The 21,934-nt window shown below is 33.8% G+C and overlaps 13 protein-coding genes and 2 pseudogenes across 15 annotated transcripts, besides 3 other annotated features; 7 read left to right on the top strand and 8 right to left on the bottom strand.

Annotated features, from left to right (window-relative positions):
- TVAGG3_0636630 (Mariner transposase) lies at positions 1-1,128 on the bottom strand (the record flags this gene model as incomplete). The annotated part of the gene is made up of 1 exon (XM_051241062.1): positions 1-1,128. One exon carries the CDS (start codon positions 1,126-1,128, stop codon positions 1-3), a length of 1,128 nt encoding a protein of 375 aa, XP_051087649.1.
- Positions 1-1,224: part of a mobile genetic element that runs on past the window's edge.
- Positions 1,225-1,258: 34 nt separating this feature from the next.
- On the bottom strand, positions 1,259-1,519 carry TVAGG3_0636610 (sialidase 1 (lysosomal sialidase) family; the record flags this gene model as incomplete). The annotated part of the gene is made up of 1 exon (XM_001302114.1): positions 1,259-1,519. The coding sequence occupies one exon, from the start codon at positions 1,517-1,519 to the stop codon at positions 1,259-1,261; it is 261 nt and encodes an 86-aa protein (XP_001302115.1).
- A 1,517-nt stretch (positions 1,520-3,036) lies between these two features.
- On the bottom strand, positions 3,037-3,733 carry TVAGG3_0636600 (uncharacterized protein; the record flags this gene model as incomplete). The annotated part of the gene is made up of 1 exon (XM_001309300.2): positions 3,037-3,732. A coding segment is annotated over one exon (696 nt), but the record flags the coding sequence as incomplete, so codon positions are not given.
- Positions 3,734-3,939: 206 nt separating this feature from the next.
- Positions 3,940-5,028, bottom strand: TVAGG3_0636590 (uncharacterized protein; the record flags this gene model as incomplete). Its single annotated transcript, XM_001302115.2, has 1 exon — positions 3,940-5,028. A coding segment is annotated over one exon (1,089 nt), but the record flags the coding sequence as incomplete, so codon positions are not given.
- Positions 5,029-6,219: 1,191 nt separating this feature from the next.
- Positions 6,220-6,316: a mobile genetic element.
- A 1,533-nt stretch (positions 6,317-7,849) lies between these two features.
- On the top strand, positions 7,850-8,350 carry TVAGG3_0636570 (uncharacterized protein; the record flags this gene model as incomplete). Its single annotated transcript, XM_001277263.2, has 1 exon — positions 7,850-8,350. One exon carries the CDS (start codon positions 7,850-7,852, stop codon positions 8,348-8,350), a length of 501 nt encoding a protein of 166 aa, XP_001277264.2.
- A 3,014-nt stretch (positions 8,351-11,364) lies between these two features.
- Positions 11,365-11,610, bottom strand: TVAGG3_0636560 (protein of unknown function, DUF4107 family; the record flags this gene model as incomplete). Its single annotated transcript, XM_001302117.1, has 1 exon — positions 11,365-11,610. One exon carries the CDS (start codon positions 11,608-11,610, stop codon positions 11,365-11,367), a length of 246 nt encoding a protein of 81 aa, XP_001302118.1.
- Positions 11,365-21,934: part of a mobile genetic element that runs on past the window's edge.
- Positions 12,091-12,971, bottom strand: TVAGG3_0636550 (annotated as a pseudogene). The gene has a single exon. A coding segment is annotated over exon 1 (881 nt).
- TVAGG3_0636540 (uncharacterized protein) lies at positions 13,021-13,579 on the top strand (the record flags this gene model as incomplete). The annotated part of the gene is made up of 1 exon (XM_051241061.1): positions 13,021-13,579. A coding segment is annotated over one exon (559 nt), but the record flags the coding sequence as incomplete, so codon positions are not given.
- On the bottom strand, positions 13,872-14,273 carry TVAGG3_0636530 (uncharacterized protein; the record flags this gene model as incomplete). The annotated part of the gene is made up of 1 exon (XM_051241060.1): positions 13,872-14,273. The coding sequence occupies one exon, from the start codon at positions 14,271-14,273 to the stop codon at positions 13,872-13,874; it is 402 nt and encodes a 133-aa protein (XP_051087647.1).
- Positions 14,299-14,940, top strand: TVAGG3_0636520 (uncharacterized protein; the record flags this gene model as incomplete). Its single annotated transcript, XM_051241059.1, has 1 exon — positions 14,299-14,940. One exon carries the CDS (start codon positions 14,299-14,301, stop codon positions 14,938-14,940), a length of 642 nt encoding a protein of 213 aa, XP_051087646.1.
- TVAGG3_0636510 (uncharacterized protein) lies at positions 15,194-15,541 on the bottom strand (the record flags this gene model as incomplete). The annotated part of the gene is made up of 1 exon (XM_051241058.1): positions 15,194-15,541. One exon carries the CDS (start codon positions 15,539-15,541, stop codon positions 15,194-15,196), a length of 348 nt encoding a protein of 115 aa, XP_051087645.1.
- Positions 17,805-18,845, top strand: TVAGG3_0636500 (phage tail repeat-like family; the record flags this gene model as incomplete). The annotated part of the gene is made up of 1 exon (XM_051241057.1): positions 17,805-18,845. One exon carries the CDS (start codon positions 17,805-17,807, stop codon positions 18,843-18,845), a length of 1,041 nt encoding a protein of 346 aa, XP_051087644.1.
- On the top strand, positions 18,886-19,971 carry TVAGG3_0636490 (integrase core domain containing protein family; the record flags this gene model as incomplete). The annotated part of the gene is made up of 1 exon (XM_051241056.1): positions 18,886-19,971. One exon carries the CDS (start codon positions 18,886-18,888, stop codon positions 19,969-19,971), a length of 1,086 nt encoding a protein of 361 aa, XP_051087643.1.
- TVAGG3_0636480 lies at positions 20,421-20,856 on the top strand (annotated as a pseudogene). Its single transcript has one exon. A coding segment is annotated over exon 1 (436 nt).
- On the top strand, positions 21,059-21,816 carry TVAGG3_0636470 (organellar and viral DNA polymerase type B; the record flags this gene model as incomplete). Its single annotated transcript, XM_051241055.1, has 1 exon — positions 21,059-21,816. A coding segment is annotated over one exon (758 nt), but the record flags the coding sequence as incomplete, so codon positions are not given.

Raw genomic sequence — 21,934 nt, 5'->3', positions numbered from 1 at the left:
TTAAATATAATCACCATTGGATTCAATCACGCGTTCGCAGCGATCGATCCAGGCTTGAAAGACACGCTTTAAATCATCATGAGAAAATTGCTCAAATTGCTCTCTTACAAAATTTTCAAGATCATCTGGACTCGCGAATTCGCGTCCTTCAGCTCTCTTTTTTAGCGTGCCGAATAAATAAAAGTCAGAGGGTGCAATATCAGGTGAATAAATTGGGTTTGGAACAACTTTGACATTGTTTTCCACCAAGTAATTCATTACCTTATGACTTTTGTGAACTCTTGAATTATCAAAATGAATTGCAAACTTTTGTTTTTGTTGTTTGGATTTCTCAAACTCATCAGAATTGATAATTTGAGTAAGAACATTGTCAATTAGATACTGAGCATTCATCGTATTAGGTTTTTGAAGAATATCAATTGCGATGATGCCATTCACGCCCCAAAAAACCGACAACATCTTCATTGGTGTGTCAATTTTTTTCTTCGGGAATGTTTGCGGATTTTCATCCTTCGGGATCCACATGATTTTGGCTTCTGTTGCATATTGAAACCAAGAATCGTCCCCTGTTACTAAAAAGCGAAACTTCTTGGATTGATACGCACCCAATATAGAGAGGAGCTCTTTCGAAAATTGGACTCTAGATTTTTTTTGAACTGAATTAAGGTTGTGCGGAACCCAACGTGTATACGCTAGTTTGTAGTTCAAATAATTGTGCAGATAATAACTGACTGTTGTACGTGGTATCTTTGTCATCTCCTCTATCCTTCTGAGTGATGCTCTTGGGTCTTCATCTAGCGCTTGAAGAATTGCTTTGATTTTTCTTTGATCCGGCGATTTTTTGTCAATTTTTATGATGGGCGCCTTTTTGTTCATGAAGTGATACATCCTAACATGATACGTTACAGTGGAATAGCTAGGAGCATCCATACCGAAGCATTTTACCAATGTCTCGTAGATTTTTTTACAGTCTTTGCATTTTTTTGCAAGAGCGAGGATGTTTTCTTTATGATTCATTAAAAAAATGAAAAAAATCCCGCCAAAATTTCCCGCGAAACCGCCTCTTGTCTCAAAATTCATTTTATATCCCGGCATGGCGCCAAAATACAACATACTCATCATATACATATATTCATATTTTTTATTATATATTTATAATCAGCATATATCTCCTTTAATAGTCTCATATAGAGCGCTGTGCTAAACGCACCTTTGGACACCCTATAGTAAGTACAATAAGTTTTTAATTTTGAATAATTTACTGGTCCATGACCCAGTTCATTCGAAGAATTTCGACAGCAAGTCCATTTTTATCTGGATATTCATAGAACATTGCCAATTCGAAGTATTTTGTAATAGCGTGGGAAGAATATCCTCCATTCTTAGGATAAACAACCTTTCCCTTAGAAAATGTATGGCCTTCATCAAGAGAATACCTTATCGTCATGTTAATTCTGCCAGAACTTGAAGCGGCATTGGAAAAGAATAAAATATTTGACTTTCCATAGAAGTAGTTCATGAATCCTCCATTGCAAGAAGGATCTGGTAAGTCGGGTCTTTCTTCTGATCTAACTATTTGACGATTTACTGGATCAATTTCGTAAAGATATCTGTGACCAAGGCTTGTTCTTGAATTTAGGATGAGATTTCCGTTATTTAATGCAGCGATATTAGTTTCTGAGGCAGGTTTAATTTCTAGTTCGAATCTTGTCCAATTTCTTCCGCCATTTTGTGATTCAATCAGCCAAACTCCTCCATTTGGAGAATGTACGAGGGTTTGTTATAAGTATCCATTCTTAGCTTTAACACCCTTTCCAGAAGTTATGAATTTGAACGCTTTTTCAGATTCTGGGGGAGCAATTTGGTCTGTAATTTCGAATGGCTCACACTATGTGTTTCCATTGTTACTTGAAATAGTAACAAATTGTTTGTAGACTCCTTTGGCATGGGTCCAATCCCATAAATTGTAAATTAATACAATTTCTCCGGTTTGAGTATTAAGAATTGTAGAAGGATCCGATGTAGATATATTTACTGGATGATCAATTATGATTTTAACTGGAGACCATGTTTTTCCGCTATCTTTGCTTGATCGAAGTGCAATTTTGATATCATTATTGATATTCATGTCCCAACAACTATTTGAGCGCATGTCTGCAAATGCTAATAGGGTTCCATCTAGCGTAGTAACCAATGATGGAATACGATAGCAGCCACCGCCTCCAATTTCGCTACTATTGAAAAGTATATATGGATTGTTTAAATATTTATTAAGCGATAATGTAAAATCTATAAACAAATATAGCATTTTGCAAAATCGATAAAATAAATGGAAATTCTGCCATTGATGAATTTCATGATTTTCACTTTATCATATGAATGTTGATAATTTTCTAGTTTAAGTTACTCTCTACTATAGACGATACACCCAAAATGTCACCTTTTTTGGGATTCTGTTTTTTTAAGGTTCTCGCTGGCGACCCCCCACCCCACGTTCGTCGAAAAAAAATTGGTGATTGGAGGGTGCGCCAGCAAAAATCAATTTTTTTTCGACGAACGGGGGGTCGCCAGCGAGAACCTTAAAAATAAACCTCTGAAATTTTAAAAAAGAAAAAAGTGTGAAAATCCCCTTGATTCGAACCAATGGACTTTACAATTATACTATGACTCTTACCATTGAACTATGACTCTAAGGGTTCGAAAATTTATTTGGTGATAATATAAACTTTAATGAAAAATTAATCAGATCAATTTAGAAATATTTATTTCATAATATTGAATGAATGTATAAATCTAAATAGTATATTATCAAAAAAAAAAATAAAAAATAAAAAAATAAAAAATAAAAAAAAAAAATAAAAAATTAATAATAATAGTACCATCACCACAATTAGCAAATTCAAAAGATATATGAATTGCTATCGATCTCTTTCAAACAAACACATAGAAATTTTGATTAAGTATTTCAAATTTTTATATGAGATAAATATTGAACAGATAAAATATAAAACAATTTTTAATAATAAATATAGATATTTATTTTGTAGCCATTAAAATTTCTCGGCTATCTAATAAAATTTTGTGAGAACGTAATCTTTTCAAATTTAGTATCAATCTTTGGTCTTTTATTGTTCTCTCACATGTTGCTTCTGAAGGTGAAGCGGAGATAACACGAAGGGCGATATCTGCAAAGATTGATACATTGCCATCTCTATGAGAGATTTCTTCCCAACCGTATTCTTGACGTTCTTGAATCATATCATCAGAGAAGATATCATTATCACTATTAATATACGTGTTAAATAGTGTAATAATATCTGTTATTGTTTGACCCGGAATACGAAATTGTTCCAAAATACTTTTGAGATACTGCCTAGCTGCAACAAAATGGTTAACCGGCTGATTTGAACTAGATGTTACATCTGCGAGATCAAGCATAGGAGGGTCAATTGTAGCAGTTACCTGACGAATTGATCCCTCCTCAACCATATCAAGAGAAACTTCAGTCGAACCTTCTTCAAAGATAGAGTCCATATAGATAGATTGAATGTCTTCTACTGGATTAACGAAAGTTACGTTTGTAATATCAAATGAATTAATTGCCGGAGATTCGTTGATCTGCGCTCCGTGGACGAATTTTTGGTTGAAATAATACCTACCTTTCGGTGTAAAAGCGAAGGCTAAGCACCAAAGACCTCCAAAGTCCGATCCAAGGGTATAGTTCAACAACGATCTTGAAAGGATTCCAGCAAAAGGATTGTTGTTGCTGCTGGAAAGGTATTGGAGTGCTTCAATACCCTTGCAAAGCCATACGTAGCAATCAGATATCTTGGTTTTATCTGATTCGAACGTGGAAATAAGCTTCTTGAGAATTGCCAAGCAGTCTCTTAAGAACTTGATGTTTTCAATATCAATACGCGTATATCTTGAAATTTTGTCTTGATACTTGATAATAAACATACAAATATTATAATCATAGATCCACCTGGTGGATACATGCTTTGGACAGAGAGCTCCGATGTCTTCAACATGGATTCTACAAAGAGCTGATATTTCGTGGATATGTTTCACAATTGCTCCTAATGCTACGTCTTTTGTTGTCATATATTGATAACAATTATGAATCCTGTGGCATAAACACGGGATAAACAAGATTTTGAATAACCTTGGGTCATTTGAGTTGTAGAACGATTGATTCCATCCTTTCTGAAAACATTTCAATTGCGCTTTATTGCCATCGCAAACTACACTGCTGATCTTAACATCTCTAATGAAGATTCTGTTAAATCCTTGAGTAAGCGAGTGGATATAATCTTCAGATGTTCCACCATTCATTTGGATTGACTCAACAGGATAGGGCCGCTTGCTTTGCAGAGGATTTGTGAGGGAGAAGTCCAGATTGTGAAACTGCTGAGTCTTCCCCTCATCAATGGCAACACAGGTACAGGCAAGCTTAGCAAACTCATCAACTTTTGCAACATGGATTGAATTTGCAATTTGTATCATTGTTTGCCTTAGTTTGTCAGTTGAAATAGGCTGGTATATTTGAGAAGCTAGTTTATCAACATTGATGTTAACATTGTGTAACTGTGGGAACTTCAATATCATCGAGTCTGCAGTATACATTATAATGGTTTTAACTAGCTTTGTAAACTCTGGGCTTGAGAAGGTATTCAGAGCCAAGTTAAATCTTCCAGTAAATGTAGCAAGCTGTTCATAGATATCCCCTAACGATATAGGTGTAAGCCCTGTTGCTGGGACGTTTTGATAGTATTGATCGATTGTTTGTTGTGATGCTACTTCTCCTGGTGTGCATATGTGCCGTTTGTTTTGGATCCATTTTTTGAAATGATCCTCACGCATTTCTTCCATTGCACAGTGGCATATAGTTCCGTCAGGACGCTTTACTAGTTCATTGCATTTAACATAATATTTTCCGTACTTGTCGCCTGGTTTTTTATATCTAAGATACTGATGCTTAGTACCGACCTCAATGTCTTTATAGTACGTCGGTACTGCATCAATCATTGTTGAAATAATGAAGTGATTACTTAAGCATTTTTATTCTCAATTTGTTTTGAATAAATTCAATTTTTTAATGCATAATTTTTAAAAATTCTCTAATATACCTTAGATATAGATACATTTATTATCAATTCAAAAATTTCAATATAGTTTTGGGATGGGTAGCCCATCCAATATATTCAAATTTTCAATGATTTTGAGTTGGGATTCCCAGACCAGAATAATTTCTAATTATAATTCGTAAAAATATATGTATATCTCATTATTACATCATTTAATATATTTTTAGTTAAATAGTCACTATTTTCACAATTTTTATTATTAATTACTGAACTAAACAGGTTTCAAATAGAAAGAGTATAAAAGATAAGTGTTTTTCTACATGTGTTTCGATAAGAATTATAATAATTGATGGTTTTTACAGCCAAATTTATTTTATTATTTAAATTTCAATGAAAAAAGATAAGAATTTTTTAATAAAAATTTTTATTAAGAATTTTTTTGTAAAATTGACACTGGGATGACGATAGGGCTGGGATCTTATCCACCCCATTCATTTGGGAAAATTGCAGATCTATACTCTCTACATTGCAATTAAAAGCAATAAAAGTTAAAATATATATAAAAATTTTGAATAAAACAATTAAATTCTAGTGGATCCAATAAAGGTTAAATTGTGCGTTCTATCCTTAGATTTAAATTTTTCTAAATCTTTTGAAAATTATGTAAAATTCAAAAATTTATGTCAGTTTCGTATTTATTATTACTATTAAAAAAAATCAATAGTCAATAGTCAATAGCTGTACAAATGTAATGGATTATGTTATTATTTGTTATCTAGTTCAATATTGCGCTATGAAAATATTAAATTATGAAATATGACAAGAATTGCTACGATTCTGACAAAATAACATTAAACATTAGAAATATATTTTTATAGATCGAATGCAGCCACAATTAAATTAGAATCTAAACACATTTTCCTACGTAAAGTCTCACTATCGTTTTTCTGCCTCAATATTGAGTGAACCTCTATCAAAAATTTGAATAAGAGACTTTACAAAAGAAAAGGAGTTTAACATATTTTGGAATTCTTGCACAAAATTGAATTGAACACAAATTAATATTAACACAAATCGTATATGTATGGAATATAATCATTTTTAGCAAAAATTACAATTAAAATATGTATAAATCTGACTTTAATTCAAATTTATGACAACTGGTGTGAAGCATCATTGAAAAACAGCCTTTAAACATATGGATTAAGTGGCACCTCATAGAAGCCTAAAAACATACTTAATTTCCCCAGTTCATAATTTTATTTCTAAACAAATATAGTTACATACAAACATACATAAACTTTAATCGCATATCTGAGCATTTATAAAATAGCATAACAATTCTTTTCTGTTGAATAATTTCATGTATTTGATCATCATTAAGCTTGAACCTAAGAAGCAAATATTTAAAAAATTGGCGGAATAATATTCAAAATTTTTCAAAGAGGACAGATTTTTAAATGTCGAAATTTATCTTTTTAATGAATTTAAATGAAAAGCATAATTACAAAACATTATGATTGAACAGAGGACAGAAATTGTAAATTAATTGAACAAAATTGATGACATAACGTCACACAAAGAATACATAAGTTTGATATTCTTGCAAAGAAGCTGCATAACGTCACACAAAGAATGAGAACGTTTATTGAAGTCTTCAAATAAACATTAAAGAAAATAAAATTATAAAACAATAATATTTAAAAGAAATGAGTAATCTTTTCGGTAAAAAAATTTTCAACTAACTTGGTAGAATCAGGCAATCACATTATCTCTTCAGGGTTGGAAATTTTGCATTATTAATTTATTATATACCCTCAATTTTTAACTTTTGCAACTCCAAAAACCAGGTGTTTTTCCAGAACTACCATCCATAACATGATTACCACAATCTTGATTTTGTCTTAACAAATCCGTTGGAGCAAATGAAGCCATACCCAGTAGAGGCGATAGATATGAAGGATGGCCAGACAAGTTAGGATTATAAATCCGCAATAACAGCAGGATTTAACAGAATTGACATTAGGAAAGTCAAGATAGGTAGTGTGGTGGTTGACGGAGGACCAGCACAGTTAAAATGCTTCAAAGATACTTGGAATGATTCATTCTATCATGACAGAGATCCAAAATACTACAAGATATTGCTTATTCCCTGTTTGTGTCACAGAATCCACAACAGCTATCAATATATTGCTGGCAAGAACAACCAGTTACAAAGTTTAGTAAAGGATGTGCACAGAATTGCAGAACTTTGTCGCATTCATGCTGACGATATAGGTGCACAATGTCCACAGCATGTATCCACCAGATGGATATATGACTATAATATATGTGTCTTTATTCTTAAGTACGAAAACAAAATCAAGCAATATATAAATGTAGATCACGATAAAATCGTACAATTGAAAGATTGTTTAGCTGTTCTTAAAAAGCTAATCTTAGTATTCGAATCTGATAAGGCATTGTTGGCAAATTGTTACATTTGGCTTCGTAAAGCCATATCAGCTCTCAATCTTTTGACATCCAATTTGCATAATGCATTCGGATCTATCTTGGCATCTTCATTGGATAGCTATACCTTGGACTCTGACTTTGGTGGGCTATGGTGTTTGGCATTCTCTCTCACGCCGAGAGGAAGGTTCTACTTCCATAGAAAGTTTGTTAAAAACGAAGAAGTAGAAGATTTGGCCGATCCCTTGAGTTCCTTTCAAAGTGAGCATATTCCTGATAAAGATCCGGCAGAAGATTTACAGGACATTTACATGGATTCTATTTTTGAGGAAGGTAACACAAACGCTGTAATTGATGTAACAGATGAAGGCACATTTCGTAGAATTGTCGAATCTGATGATCAACTTAGGCTTACATTGCAAGATGTACGCGAGGATAATCATCAGACTGCCGAAAATGATCTAACATCAGCTAAAGATTACCTCAAGCGCATTTTGGTTCAATTCCGATTGAACGAAAGACAAAAAACGCTTGTACTCTCGTTATATAATACGTTCATCAATAAGGAATCAGACATCTTTGAGAACGATCTGATGGACGAGGCACAAAATTATGCTTGGGAAGAGATCTCGCATAGAATTGGAGAAAAATCCATCCTTGCGGAAATAGCATTACGCTTGTTATGTTCATCTCCTTCGGAGGCAACATGTGAACGTAATATCAAAGCACAAAGGTTAATTTTGAACGTTAGGCGGTTAAGATCCAAGAAAAACTTGTTAAATAGCCGTCATATCTTAATGGCAACTAAATGAAATAAACATTTTGTTATTATTTATTTTTCAATATTAAATAGCCATTTTCTTCACAAATATTTCAATGTGTTTTTACAACAATTTAACATTCAATAATTTATAATGAATCGTTCTCTTTCATTAAACATTAATTAAAACCTCCGGTCATGAATATTTTTTTTTGTTATTATTATTTTGTAATTTAAAATCTAATAATATATAAGAGTAATATTTATTATTTTACATTTTAATTCGTTATGATAATCTTTATATTTACAATTTATAAAGCACCGATCCACAGATAATATAGTTCAGTGGTAAGAGTCATAGTATAAGCCTTAAGTTCCCCAGTTCGACTCCAGGGCCTTTTCGCTTTTTTTCTTTTTAGATTTTTTCTAAAGTTTATTTTTAAGGTTCTCGCTGGCGACCCCCCTTCGCTCGATATTTTTTTTGTGAACGGGAGGGGGTCGCCAGCAAAAAAAAAGATGTCAAAATTTATCCCAAAAATTTAAAAAAATCGAAGAAAGTGCATCCCAGGGATTATAAAATTTAAGTTTTCACATCTCTACATATAGATATATCAGGAAAAAGGTATCACTTATCAAGTTATTAGTTTTTATGTATCTCCTAACTTTGCCTCGTTCTGAATACAATTCTAGTTAACGAATTTTAAATAACTATATGAAGAATACATCATTTTGGTTTTATTATTATTAAAATGATATATATTAGCTATGTATATGCTTGTAAGAATATTATTCCGTGAATTGGAAACAGAAAAAATAAATTTAGACAGAAAATGCATATCTTTAAAAAAATAATATGAAATTTAGCTTTGATATTATTATCCGATAAAATATGCATGATAATTACTCCGCAAATAAAATTTAGGAAGCAAGTTGTGACGGTTTGGGCGGTTTTCAATGGCCCACAAGGAATGAAGAATCGTTTTATCAGGCAACAAGAGGTCTTGAAATGAGTAAAGGACTGATCACCCTTGAAAGGTTCAAACTTGCTTGCGCGCCGCAGTCTTAAAAATGATATGTTTCACTTCTGGTCGAAAATTTCAACCTCTATGACAGTTGTTGGATGAACAATTGTGTAGCGGAATGAAATCTGAGTGCGGCCTGGGGCTGCAGCATCAATCTTCCCGGCATCTTTACCGCAATCATCTCTTAGATTGCACACAAAGTTGCGAACGAGCAGCTTTCTATGCGTTCAAGTTATGAATGCAGAAGATTGTTCCATTCTGGGAGACATGCAGAGGCAATGTCTCCCAGAATGAGACACTGCGACCGAAAAGAGTGCACAATACACTCTTGTCGGTCAAAGTTCCGCGTTCAAGTTATGAATGCGGAACATTGTTCCATTCTGGGAGACATGCAGAGGCAATGTCTCCCAGAATGAGACACTGCGACCGAAAAGAGTGCACAATACACTCTTGTCGGTCAAAGTTTTGCAATCACATTCTGATTGCAGAAGATTGTCTCATTCTGGGAGACATGCAGAGGCAATGTCTCCCGAAATGATACCGTCATACCAACACCAATTTATTCCTTCTTTCCATTGTCATACAATTCAATATTTTTATCAATCTTAATCAACTTTTTTTATTCTTCTTTAATTCAATTTATCTTTCTCCTAGAATATCTATTCCTTTAACAGACATAAAATCACCAATCGAGCTTTTTCAATACTCAAAATTTCATATAAATCTTTGTTATTTTTCTCTCATCGCTTATTTTATTAAATATACATATTTCCTCTCACATATCCTCTTCATAATATTGATCTCAAACACTCATCTATTAGAACAATATATTTTCGCTTAATCTCATATTATTCATTAACAATCTTTCATCTTCTTATTTCTAGTTAACCTACCAATATATATATATAGAATATATGCCCAATTACATATTCAGATACATTAAATTCAAGAAATTCTTCTAATATTATTCTCCTATTCATAATAAATCATATTTAGTCTCACATCACAATTCTATCAGTTCTCCAATATCATATCATATTGGTAACATCACATATATCTCTTATAATATCACTTAAATTTGTATTTTTTTATTAATTATATTTAATTAGTTCTACATTCTATTATTATAGAGGTTTGACAAACTCATCAATAGTTAAAATCAAAATCTATTCAGAACTTTGAATCTAATGAAAATTACATTTCGATATCTTTTTGCAAGCTTAATTTTTTGTATTATCTTAAAATACATTTAGTAATGTTATGTACGTATTGAATTCAAATTATAGTTAGTACACATATCTTCAGTACGGTGGCACTGCGCGCCTCCTTACCCATTATATGTCAATCTGACACTTTACAAAACCACTAACGTATATTTTACATCGCAGATGCAATATTTCTAATAACCTTAAACTATTTCTGCCACGTAAAGTATTTATCACATAAACCACCTCATCTCACCTCTCTGTACGTTATATATTGTGCGCAGGTCATTGCCCATGGCAACTCCCCGCGACACAATGCACGTGCATGAAAAAATAAACGTTCTCACTAACGTACACACTAACGTTCACACAAACGACAACACTAACTTAACCTTAAATATTTACAAAGCCGCCAACCACTTCACCTCACTAATGTAAAAAATAAACGTTCTCACTTACAAAAGTATTGCAACTCCTCCCATTGCTGTGCTTCATATAACAGCTCATAATCTTCTGACTCACTTTCTTCTTCATATAGGTCAAAGTCACTGTCATAGTTTATACCTGTAAGTTTTGACAAATGTAATGAAACACGCTTACCGTTTGTATCTACTGCTTGTATATATCTTCCATTATGTTTGCTATCATAAATGCTTAAACTAACTTTACCCTTTCTCCCTCGTATCTGATAGAATGTATTCTCACGCGGAACGAAGAACAAGTTCTTGAACTCATGACCGTTGTAGTTTGTTATCTCAATAGTTTCGTCATTACATCCAAATAAAAATTTTCAGTAAAAATAAAACTAACGTTAAAAATTTCTCATAACATAAACGTTCTCATTGCTTTATAACTCTCTTCCTTGGTTTCTTTTTAGTTGCTTTCTTCACGTCTGTCTCCAACTTGACTGTCTTTCTTCTTCGTCCGTAATGATACCAGTTACTTCCACCAGTCAATGGGTCAAATGGTCTTTCGTAAGGGTTTCCATACATTCCATAGGGACCATACGGAAGAACTACTGGTGGAGAAGAAACATTTTCTTTAGTTCCATCGAATCTATTTAAATGCATTGTTTCACCTTTCATCTGGTCATTAAAGTCTTTTGCGTGTTTTGCAAACTCATCGTCCTTTCCTAAAGCATTTTCTGACTCAGTCGCAACCAAATTGGATGCTTTATTTATGAGCCCTATTTTATTTAATCTTAACTTCTTTGCAACTCAGCCTCCAATCTTCCCTTTATTTGCATCTAATGTCTTTGAAACCCTTCCTCCACTCATTTTATTTACTGCATCATAAGCTCCAAGTGCTTTTGCTCCAAATGCTAATGCTTTTGTTCCCATTGCGCCTAAAGCTGCCCAAGCTACCATTTACACCATATTAAAATCATCTCTCTTCAATATTATCTCATAAAAGTTCTCGTTACTGGAGAAAGTCAATGAAACATAAACGTTCTCATTCATAAACTTCTTTCTTATCTCATCTATACGCTTCAAAATGTCTGAACAATTGCTAACATCTTCTACAACAGTTATTTCATCATGAATGACCTTCAAGAACAAGCTCATTTAATATGCTATTAAAATCATCTCAATAATGATCCATCCTTTCCATCTTTAGGTAGCACAACATCTTTCATTGAAGAAGGTTCGACAAGTCTTATGTTAAACTTACTGACAAAGTTTGTTATACTATAATGCTTCGGCGGCGAATACATGTAGTTTGAAAGACATAATATAGATTCTTCAGCAAATTCACTTATACTGGATTTTATAACAATGTTCTCACGAGACCAAATACCACCAATTGACAATCTTGTAAGCAATCCTGCTGAACCTTCTACTGTAAACGTCGATGGTAACATTCCACGAAGGTCATCTATTGACATCGTTGAGTCACTGAATTTAAAGATTTTCTTAAAGCAATCGTCATTATCTAACCATGCAATAGCTTTGAAGTTTTCATTCGAATATACATCTGCTTCATTAAATGTAAAACCTGACTTCTTTGCAGAGATGACTTTAAAATCTATTGAGTTTGTTTCAAAATTATATGCTATGGTAACTTCTGAAGGTAATGGATGTCCTTCCGCAGTCAGTTGTTCTCTCACTACCGTTTGAAGCTTTGTGTTAAAAACTTTCATGTCATCTCCTGTATCTAAGTTCACATACACAGCAACAGGGAAACTATCTTGCTTCTTTGTTTCATCATTATACCTCAAAACATTAAAGTTCTTCAATAATATTGTTCTTCCTGCTGGAATACTTCGAACCTGCCTGATTTCAATAGCTTTCTCACCTCCTACATACTCTACCCAGTGTCTTGGATATTCATAAGTATACTGACTTTCTTGAATTTTGGTAGGTTTCATCATAACGTGTTCATAGTATATCTTTATACTCTTGTCAGTTAGACTCGGTGCTATGTTCTGAATATTTCTGACTTGCATTTTTAATGGAGATAAAATGAAGCATTTAATACATGACGTAGATGAAGACATGAATGAAACTACAGACAAACTCAACAGTTCTCTCATTCTTCCTTTCAGTAAGGACTATGAGTTCTGTTCAAATGGTGTTTATTTCTATTGTGGAAAGATGGGTTCAGGTAAGACATTTAACCTCATTCGTCATATACTCATAACAGAACGTTTAGGAAATGACTCATATTATGACCAAATCATTATATCAGCAACTTCAGACTCTATGGACTCAACAGCGAAAACATTTATGTCAAAAGTTCAAGCCTCTGTCGTTAAAGTTCCAGACAGTGAACTCATTGAATTTCTTCAACGTTACATTCGACGTAAGAGGAAATATTATGCCATCGTTGAATTTATACAGTCAGGAATGCAAAAGACTTCTGAGGAGATGGAAAGAATTATTGACAAACACCACTTACGTCAGTACTCAGGAGTTTACGATATGAAACGACTGACAAACTACATTCTATCAAAACTTTCAAAATACCCATTCAAAAAATATCCTTCAAACACTCTGCTCGTTTGCGACGACTTCGCTGGTAAAGGTTTAGTGTCAAAACCAGACTCACCATTAGCTAACATCATTACTAAAGTCAGACATTACCATTTAACTGTAGCAATACTTATGCAAACATGGAGGTTTTTAGCTTTAAACATAAAACGTCTCATAACTGACTTCGTTATCTTTCAAGGTTTCTCACGCTATGACATTGAACTCATTTGGAAACAGTCAGGTATAACATTACCTTTTGAAGAAATTTGGGAAGCATATAAGTCTCTCATCTCTCCTCGTTCATACCTTGAGATTCATATCATGACTAATACCATTAAAGTCAAAAATATTCCATGGGAACGACCAACATTATTTTAAAGCTTAACCTTCAATTGACTGATGGTAAACAAATTCCATGCATCTCTGTCGCCATTTCTGTTAATATTTTTGCTGTCATTCATATCATCCACTTCCCCATCCGTTAGCTTTTGAGGATATGCGTTAGAATAGCTGTTCTTAAATGAAGGCTTCTCTCCCTTGAGAGCATAAACTCTATAACTTTCTGCATACTTTATGTTTGAACCTCCTGAGCCATCATTGACATAAATTTTTATAGGCTTCCACCCTTTGTTCATGTTCCTGCTTCTTCCCTTAGCTCTTTTGTTCAGTAGTTCTACATCTTTATACACAGCACCTGTCTCAGTGAATTCAACAATATTTTCATTCGTTAGCTTTGCATTCAAACCCTTGTCGAGTATATTGTTCATTTCATACATATAAAAGGTTTTTATTCTATATGAAATGAGAAGCAAATCCATCTTAGCTGGTGCCGTTAATGTTCCAATTGAACCAACATCAAATGTTGACACACGAACGACAAACAATATTGTCATAAAGAACTATAGTTCAGAGTGTTTGAAAGAAAAAGAACCAGAACTTAAGTCGGGACCTTCGGTCTTGGAGCATGGCGCCGTGAATTTAAACACAGCTTCAAACGCTAACGCTACATCAGATGTTAAATTAGAGTATCCACCACTGGACCAAATTCTTTCAAGAGAAGCCAACGACAACCCTTACACAAATGTTCAAACAAATCCTTCAGATAACGTAGACCATTACCTTCTTCAGTTATACCAAACAATTTTACTCAAAGACGATAAGAAGCTTTTGACAAATCTTATAAGCAAGAACCAAATAATTCTAACAAAGGAGGACCTTGAAAATGTTATATCACGAATAACAGGGAAACAATGTGTCATTGACTATCTCGACCCTGAAATCGAATGCTGTGGTCAAACTCCACTATTCATGAAAATAGGTAACATCCGCATCATTGAAACTCCAGGAACTACAGGAGTTGAGTTTAAGTATAAATATTCGAACGAGTATACAAAACTATCTACTGACTATAAGCTTTGCTTGAAATATGTTTTAGTAAATTAAAGCAGTCAGTCAAAAAAAATTCAAGTTAACAACTTATTGTATCTATCCAAAACTTCTTCAACAGTATCGAACTCATCTTCATAATGCAAACCTAATCTTATTGACTTGGTGCAGTTTTCACTAACACAATATAGCGCTTTGCGCTCGGCGCCTTTGACGCCTTTTTCTGTTCTCTTGACTGACATAACTAACTCATTTGTTTCATCAAACAGCAACAACCAAAGTTCATGACCTAATACATAACAGTCATACTTTATATTTTTAGCTCTGAGTTCTCTTGTAAGCTGTTGCATTTAATATTTTCTAAAAAGTCAACTTCAACAGTCATTCGCACTGGTGCCTTCAGTTCTACAGGCTCTCCTTGAAAGTCAACAAGTCTGAATTGCATGTCTTTCAAATTATGAGGACTAATGCGAACCCATTTACCTAAATGAGTTGCTATGACAGGAACGTTTGGAATGAACATTGAATTGACTGCATAACAGAAAGACTTATATTCTACTGAACCTTTACTATTAACTCCTGAAATACCTGTGACATTAGCTATTTTAGACTCAATGTATAAACAGTTGCCATAACATACATATGGAACAGATTTCATCTCAATCGTTTTGTCAACACTTTTCAAAGGAAATGTCATATGGTATGCACCCAGAAGCAATTGAACTCTATGACTCATTCGTGTTATCTTGAACTCCTTCGCATAACTGAACTTCAATGTTCCCTCAGAAGAGAGTTCGACATCTATGTTGTCAATAGTTTCTTCATTTATGAGAGTATCTATGACTCCAGCAATTTTATCTATTCTATACCCAGCTCTGTTAGGAAATGTTATAACACTTCTTTTGTCATCTATTTCAATCTCCATGAAATCTGTTTCATCTGTTATGACAAAAGTTGCGATAGTATTGAAGTCAACAACTCTGAAAGCAAGCGCTTCATTCTGAAGACCTAAGTTTGTTTGTAGCTTTACTGTCCCGTATTCGTTTGGGTCTGTACTTTGCAAATAGAACAACATTTTATTCTCATTAAAATATGACTATTGCTGCATATGCGTATGAAACAAATGAAGCAAGAAGAGCACATGAACTAGTAAACGAAAACTCAACTTTAACCATTGAAGGCAATGATTTAGTCATTGACGATGGAAAAACTAAAAAAGTCATTGATTTCGATACTTTTAACACTTATGACCCATTCATTACAACAAGCAAGGTTCCCATCATAAATGATGGAACTGTGCAATATATAAATTCAACAGTAGATGCCTCATTAGTGAAAGTATTAAATGTTCTCATTGAATTGTTAAAGAGCTTTCGATTTGACGACAACATTAAATGCCTAAAGAATTTAGTCATGAATGAGAAACAAATTCTCGGCGTTGCTGGTAGCAGTAATGATGTACACCTTATGACATTAGAATATTATAACGAACATAAAGATGAACTGAAAGGAGAGAAGGGTGACACCGGACCTCAAGGACCACAAGGACCACAAGGAATACAAGGAATACAAGGACCTCAAGGCGAGAACGGTTTGGATGGTGTAGATGGAAAGGATGGAAAAACTGCTAAATCATGGATATGAAACCTTATAAATACTGGTTTAACAGCTGCTTCATATGGAGTTCTTCAATACCAAATCGGAAAGATATGGGCGGTACTTGGTGAAGAAGTTTTAAATGACGTTAAAAATGCTTTGAACTTCATTTCAAATGGTTCGGATACTATTAAAACTTTATCTGGTTGGATGCAAGAAACAAGGAGTCAAATAGATACTGTAAGACGTATAGCAAACAATGCACGTACGGGATTGGATACATTACGAGAAGCACAAAATACACTAAAGGAAGCAAATGATATTCTTGGCTCAGTATCAGACATGCATGAAGATTGGCTTAAAGGTATTGACAAATCTTTAAAAAATCACAGTCAGTCTATTGCTGACTATAAGAAAAGTATAGATTTTTTACATAGTGCTATGGACGTACATGATGGAAGCATAAGGAACTTACTTAATGCTAACAATAACTTACCAGGAACTATTAAAGCATTTATAAAGTCCTTTGTAAAACCTGGTGCTCTAACATTTAGGTCTTTGAGAGCAAGAGCATTGAAGTCAAGAGATGCAGAAACTCCAACAGAACCTACAGAAGGAACTGAAACAACAGAAACTCCAGAAGAACCACCAAAACCAACAGCTAATGAAATATTGTTCGAATATTTTCCAAGGTACTCTGTTCTCATTGCATACATTCAAGAAATACTTAAGAAAGCAGACTTGACTTTAGGAGATGATGAAAGTTCTGTATATCTTTCGTTCCAGTTTCAAATAGCAGAACTTTTGAGACAGATATGCTTAATGTATGACAACATCTCTGATTTCACAAGATATGATGACGACTATGACCCCGAACACGGTGAAGAAGAAGTTTTACAAACATCCATTAAGACAGGAAAGGTTTTAACTCAAAGTCTCATTATTGACACCAAAGATGGCGAAGTGGACGTTCTTCAAGAGCTGAAGAAAAAGCAGATAAAAACCATGTTCATTATATAAGTTCAGAGGAACAGATTATAACGGATTATCATGGATATTTAACACAGGATGAAGAAGTGAAGACGAAAGATGTTAATGAAAGAAGATATAAATACATTCGTGCTAAAGGTTATGACATACACTGTACTGTACAGTATGACACAGGTAAAGCACCAGAAGCATTTGGTTATAACAATGAAATTTATGCTTCATACTTCTTTGTTAACGGTGTATTAGTTGAACCAAGATTTACTTTGAGAGTTAAGGCAAAAATAACTTTTGAAGATGCTATTAAAAGTAAAGCCAGCAAAGATGAACTTGAAGCAATGAACAAAGTTTTGAAATCTCATAAACACAATATCTCCGATATAAATGAACTTCAAGCTACATTAAATAGTAAAGCTGACAAGAACCATACACATAAATCCTTCACTACTGTTGCTATAGAAAGTATTGAAGGAACTGGTGGGGATACATTATATTATAAACCTCCTAACTTTCCACAAGGTTTAACATCGAATGAAAACATAACAACGACGAAAGGCATTAGCTGTAAAAATGTTTATGTCATGGATGATGAAAATAATGTTAAATTCACTGCTCAAGATTTATATGATAAGAAAGCAGATAAAACTTATGTTAACGATGAGTTAGAGAAGAAGGCGGATATGGAATGGACATCGGAGACTTTTAAAGTTAAAGCTGATACAGGATGGGTTTCAGGATGTTTAGACCTTAAAGCAGATAAAACTTATGTTAACGATGAGTTAGAGAAGAAGGCGGATATGGAATGGACATCGGAGACTTTTAAAGTTAAAGCTGATACAGGATGGGTTTCAGGATGTTTAGACCTTAAAGCAGATAAAACTTATGTAGATGAAAATTATGCAAAGAAGTCGGAAGTAAATGATGTGATTACAAGCATGAAAAATGAAATACTTCAAACATTATATCCTGTTAGTTCTATTTATACGTCAATGAACTCAACAAATCCAGCAAGTGTTTTAGGTTTTGGTACATGGAAGCAGATTGTAGACAAATTCTTATATTGTACTAACTCTTCAAAGCAAGCAGGAGGTTCAAAGAAAATTAAAGAAGCAAACCTTCCGCCGCACACTCATACAGGAACGACAAACTTTTCTGGCGACCATAGCCACTCATTAAGAGACCACCCATTATACAACTCAGAGTATGAAGCTGGCCATGACGTTTTATCTCCATCTTATAACAATTCAGCAAAAAAGATTTTTCGACCAACTGAACCGGGAGGAAATCATGTCCACACTTTCACAACAAATCCAACAGGCTCGGGTGCAGATTATATGCCACCATTTGTGACTATATTCGCATGGTACCGCGTTCAATGAACGCGCTTGAGCCTAGAATAAAATCTTTAACTTTACATAAATGAGCTTGAAAGAAGTATTCAAACAACATCCATGGAGGTCATTTAAGAAGTTCAATGAAGCAGCAAAGAGTTGGGGATTTACTAACAGAGCTGAAGTGAAAAGGTTCTTTGACAAAAATGTTGTACATCAAACAAAAATAAACCCTTACGACTACTTTTTACCAATTTACTCCAACACTCCTGACGCATACCAAATTGACACTCTCATTCAAAGCAGAAAAGGAGGTCATAAACCATTTTTGATTTTCATTAATGTTAACACTCGTAAAGCATATGCATATCCAATGAAAAATAAAGGAACTCGTGAAGTGTTAAGAGTTTTACAAAAGTTTGTAGCAGAACATAGCCCAAGTACTTTAACATCAGACCAAGACAGTGCATACCTCAGTAATGAAATCACAGAATTTCTCATTAAGCATAACATAACTCACTACACTACTGAAGACCATAACCATAACATACTCGGCATCATAAACCGCTTCATAAGAACGCTCAGAGATTTAAATCAAGAGCGAGACTTTACCGAAGAAACAATGAAACATTTTCTCGAAGTATATAATTCCTCAACACATTCTACAACAGGACATACACCAAATTCAATGACACAACAACAAGAAGAAAAGTATATACAAAAGAAACGAAGCCAAACACAAAATATCAGAAATTCAACACAATTTACCCTCATTTCTGGTACAAAAGTTCGTGTAGTTCTTGACGACAAACCGTTGACAAAGAAACGTTTAAGGTTAAGTAGAAACTATTATATCGTAGACTCTACGCAAGGTAATGGATATCTTATAAAAGCTGCCGACGACTCTATTGCGTTTTACCCTCGACATAAATTAGTCGAAAGTAGTAATGGCAAACTTGCTGAAACCATTGACGAAGCAAAGCGAGGAGTGGTTATTGAAATACTTGGCTACAACATAAACGATGACACTTATAAAGTAAGATATGAAGGAGGCGTTGAAGATGTTATACCATCTAAGAACTTGAGAGAGTCAAAGCCAACACATCTGGGACCATTAGAGCGGGAGTACTGGAAAGACAAAAATATGCCAGAAAGAATAAGAAAATTCTTCTAAACTTTTTCATTAGATGTAAATCAGACATGAATGAGAACAGTCATGATATCATTAATGGTACCATTTATTTTTGGTGAATTCACCAAAAATAATGTTTAGGGTAGATGGTTAGATCTAACCTCATTTCTACCCTCTTGAATTTTCATGAATTTCCTTAAGATAGAAAAAATAACGCTAATTTTTTTCTAAGAAAATTTTTTATCTTGTATGTAAGAACAGTAATGTCAGTCGAAGCAAAAACGTTCACGAACAAGTCTAATGGCGAAACATTCACAAAAGGCACTTATAACGGTATTGAAGTCTTACGTAGAGACAAGGATGGTTACATTAATGCAACAAATATGTGTCAGCAGTTTAGGAAAGACTTTAGAAAGTTGTTGGAAAATAAGTCCTGTGAAGAGTATTATAAGGCATTTTGTGAAGAATATAGCAACCGCCGGAATTCCGGCGGTCGGTTTTTATACAAAATTCATGCGGGAATTCCTGATGAAATCAGACAGGTTAGAGGAACGTATGTAGACCCAAGACTTATAAACTATATAGCAATGTGGGCTTCTCCAAAATATTGCATAGCAGTTGGAAAAATTATGGACTCCATAGACAAGAAAGTTCATGAGAAATTAGATGAAGAAGAACTTGAAGATACAGTAGAGAATGCAAAACATTTGTTTGAAGAAGAAGTTAGGAAAATGCATGAAAAACAATTAGAACATGAACGTGAGATGTGTTATGGTTATAGAGATTCTCCATACGAACTAGACCAATGGGAACAAGAAGATTTAAAAGAGAGAATTTAGAGAATATGAACTCGCTAAGATAGCATTAGAAGCTGCAGAAAAGAAGTTAAAAGTTTGGGGTCGTTTTGTACAAAAATATTGTGAGTAAATGAACCATTTATTTTGTCATAAACGACCAAAAATAATGTTTAGGGTAGAAGGTTAGATCTAACCTCATTTCTACCCTCATTTCTACCCTAGCCGCTTTGCGGCTCTGACCTTTGGGTCTCATGAATTTTCATGAATTTCCTTAAGATAGAAAAATAACGCTAATTTTTTTCTAAGAAAATTTTTTATCTTGTATAAAAGATATGATTTCAACAATCGGCACAACAACAATTCAAACAACTACAGCACCAAACTCGTTAGTCATGAATCCAACATCTATGTTAGTAGAGATGAAAAGCTTCATTCCTTCTTCATATACTTTCGAAACAGAAATCCAGAAGATAAAGCAAGAACTTTTAACAAGTAATTTAGACTGTACCGCACAGGATGAAGAAAATGAACAGTATCTTTATGAAATGCAGGACATTATTGACCATTTACCCAAATTGCCTGAAATTCAGCAGCAAAAACTAACTATTCCTGAATTCGATGAAATAGATGTGAAACCAACTGACTCAGTAGAAATAAAGAAGTTCATACGTAAAGTAAACTATGAGTTTCTAGGATATCATTGCAACCATAAAGTTATGGACAAAGATTGCGACATGGTATATAAGAACATCTCTGACATATATAAATCGGTGGAGTTTAAGACATACGACAACTTTGTTTCATTAGCTGCAAAATGTGTATGGCAGATAAGAGATAAAGATAGAAGAGGTAAGGTATGGAATGAACAGATAAAACCAACTGCTTCAGATTTAAAGAAAACCATTGACGCCTTGGTTGTTTTAGCAGGTAAGGTTTCAGAATATAACGCAAAAACGATGCCGCAATGTTCAAAATGTAAAGCAGCAATGAGGAAATATAACTACTCAGTCAAAGAGATAGAACGTATGAGAAACGACTATGCAGACTTAAAGAAAGAAGCAGAAAAGCCAGCAGAAGATAAAATGGACATGTTAGAATTTCTGAACAAAAACTATCCAACTGCTGACGATTTCCTTCTATCTGACGTCAAGAAGAAGTATAAAGAAACCTTCGGCATTGTTAAAACATTCGATATATTAACTGAAGAA

The sequence above is a fragment of the Trichomonas vaginalis genome, chromosome III (assembly GCF_026262505.1).
Source record: "Trichomonas vaginalis G3 chromosome III, whole genome shotgun sequence".
Taxonomy (NCBI): Eukaryota; Parabasalia; order Trichomonadida; family Trichomonadidae; genus Trichomonas; species Trichomonas vaginalis.
The sequence above is the reverse complement of the archived record's forward strand: the minus strand, read 5'-3'. Positions and strand labels throughout refer to the sequence as shown.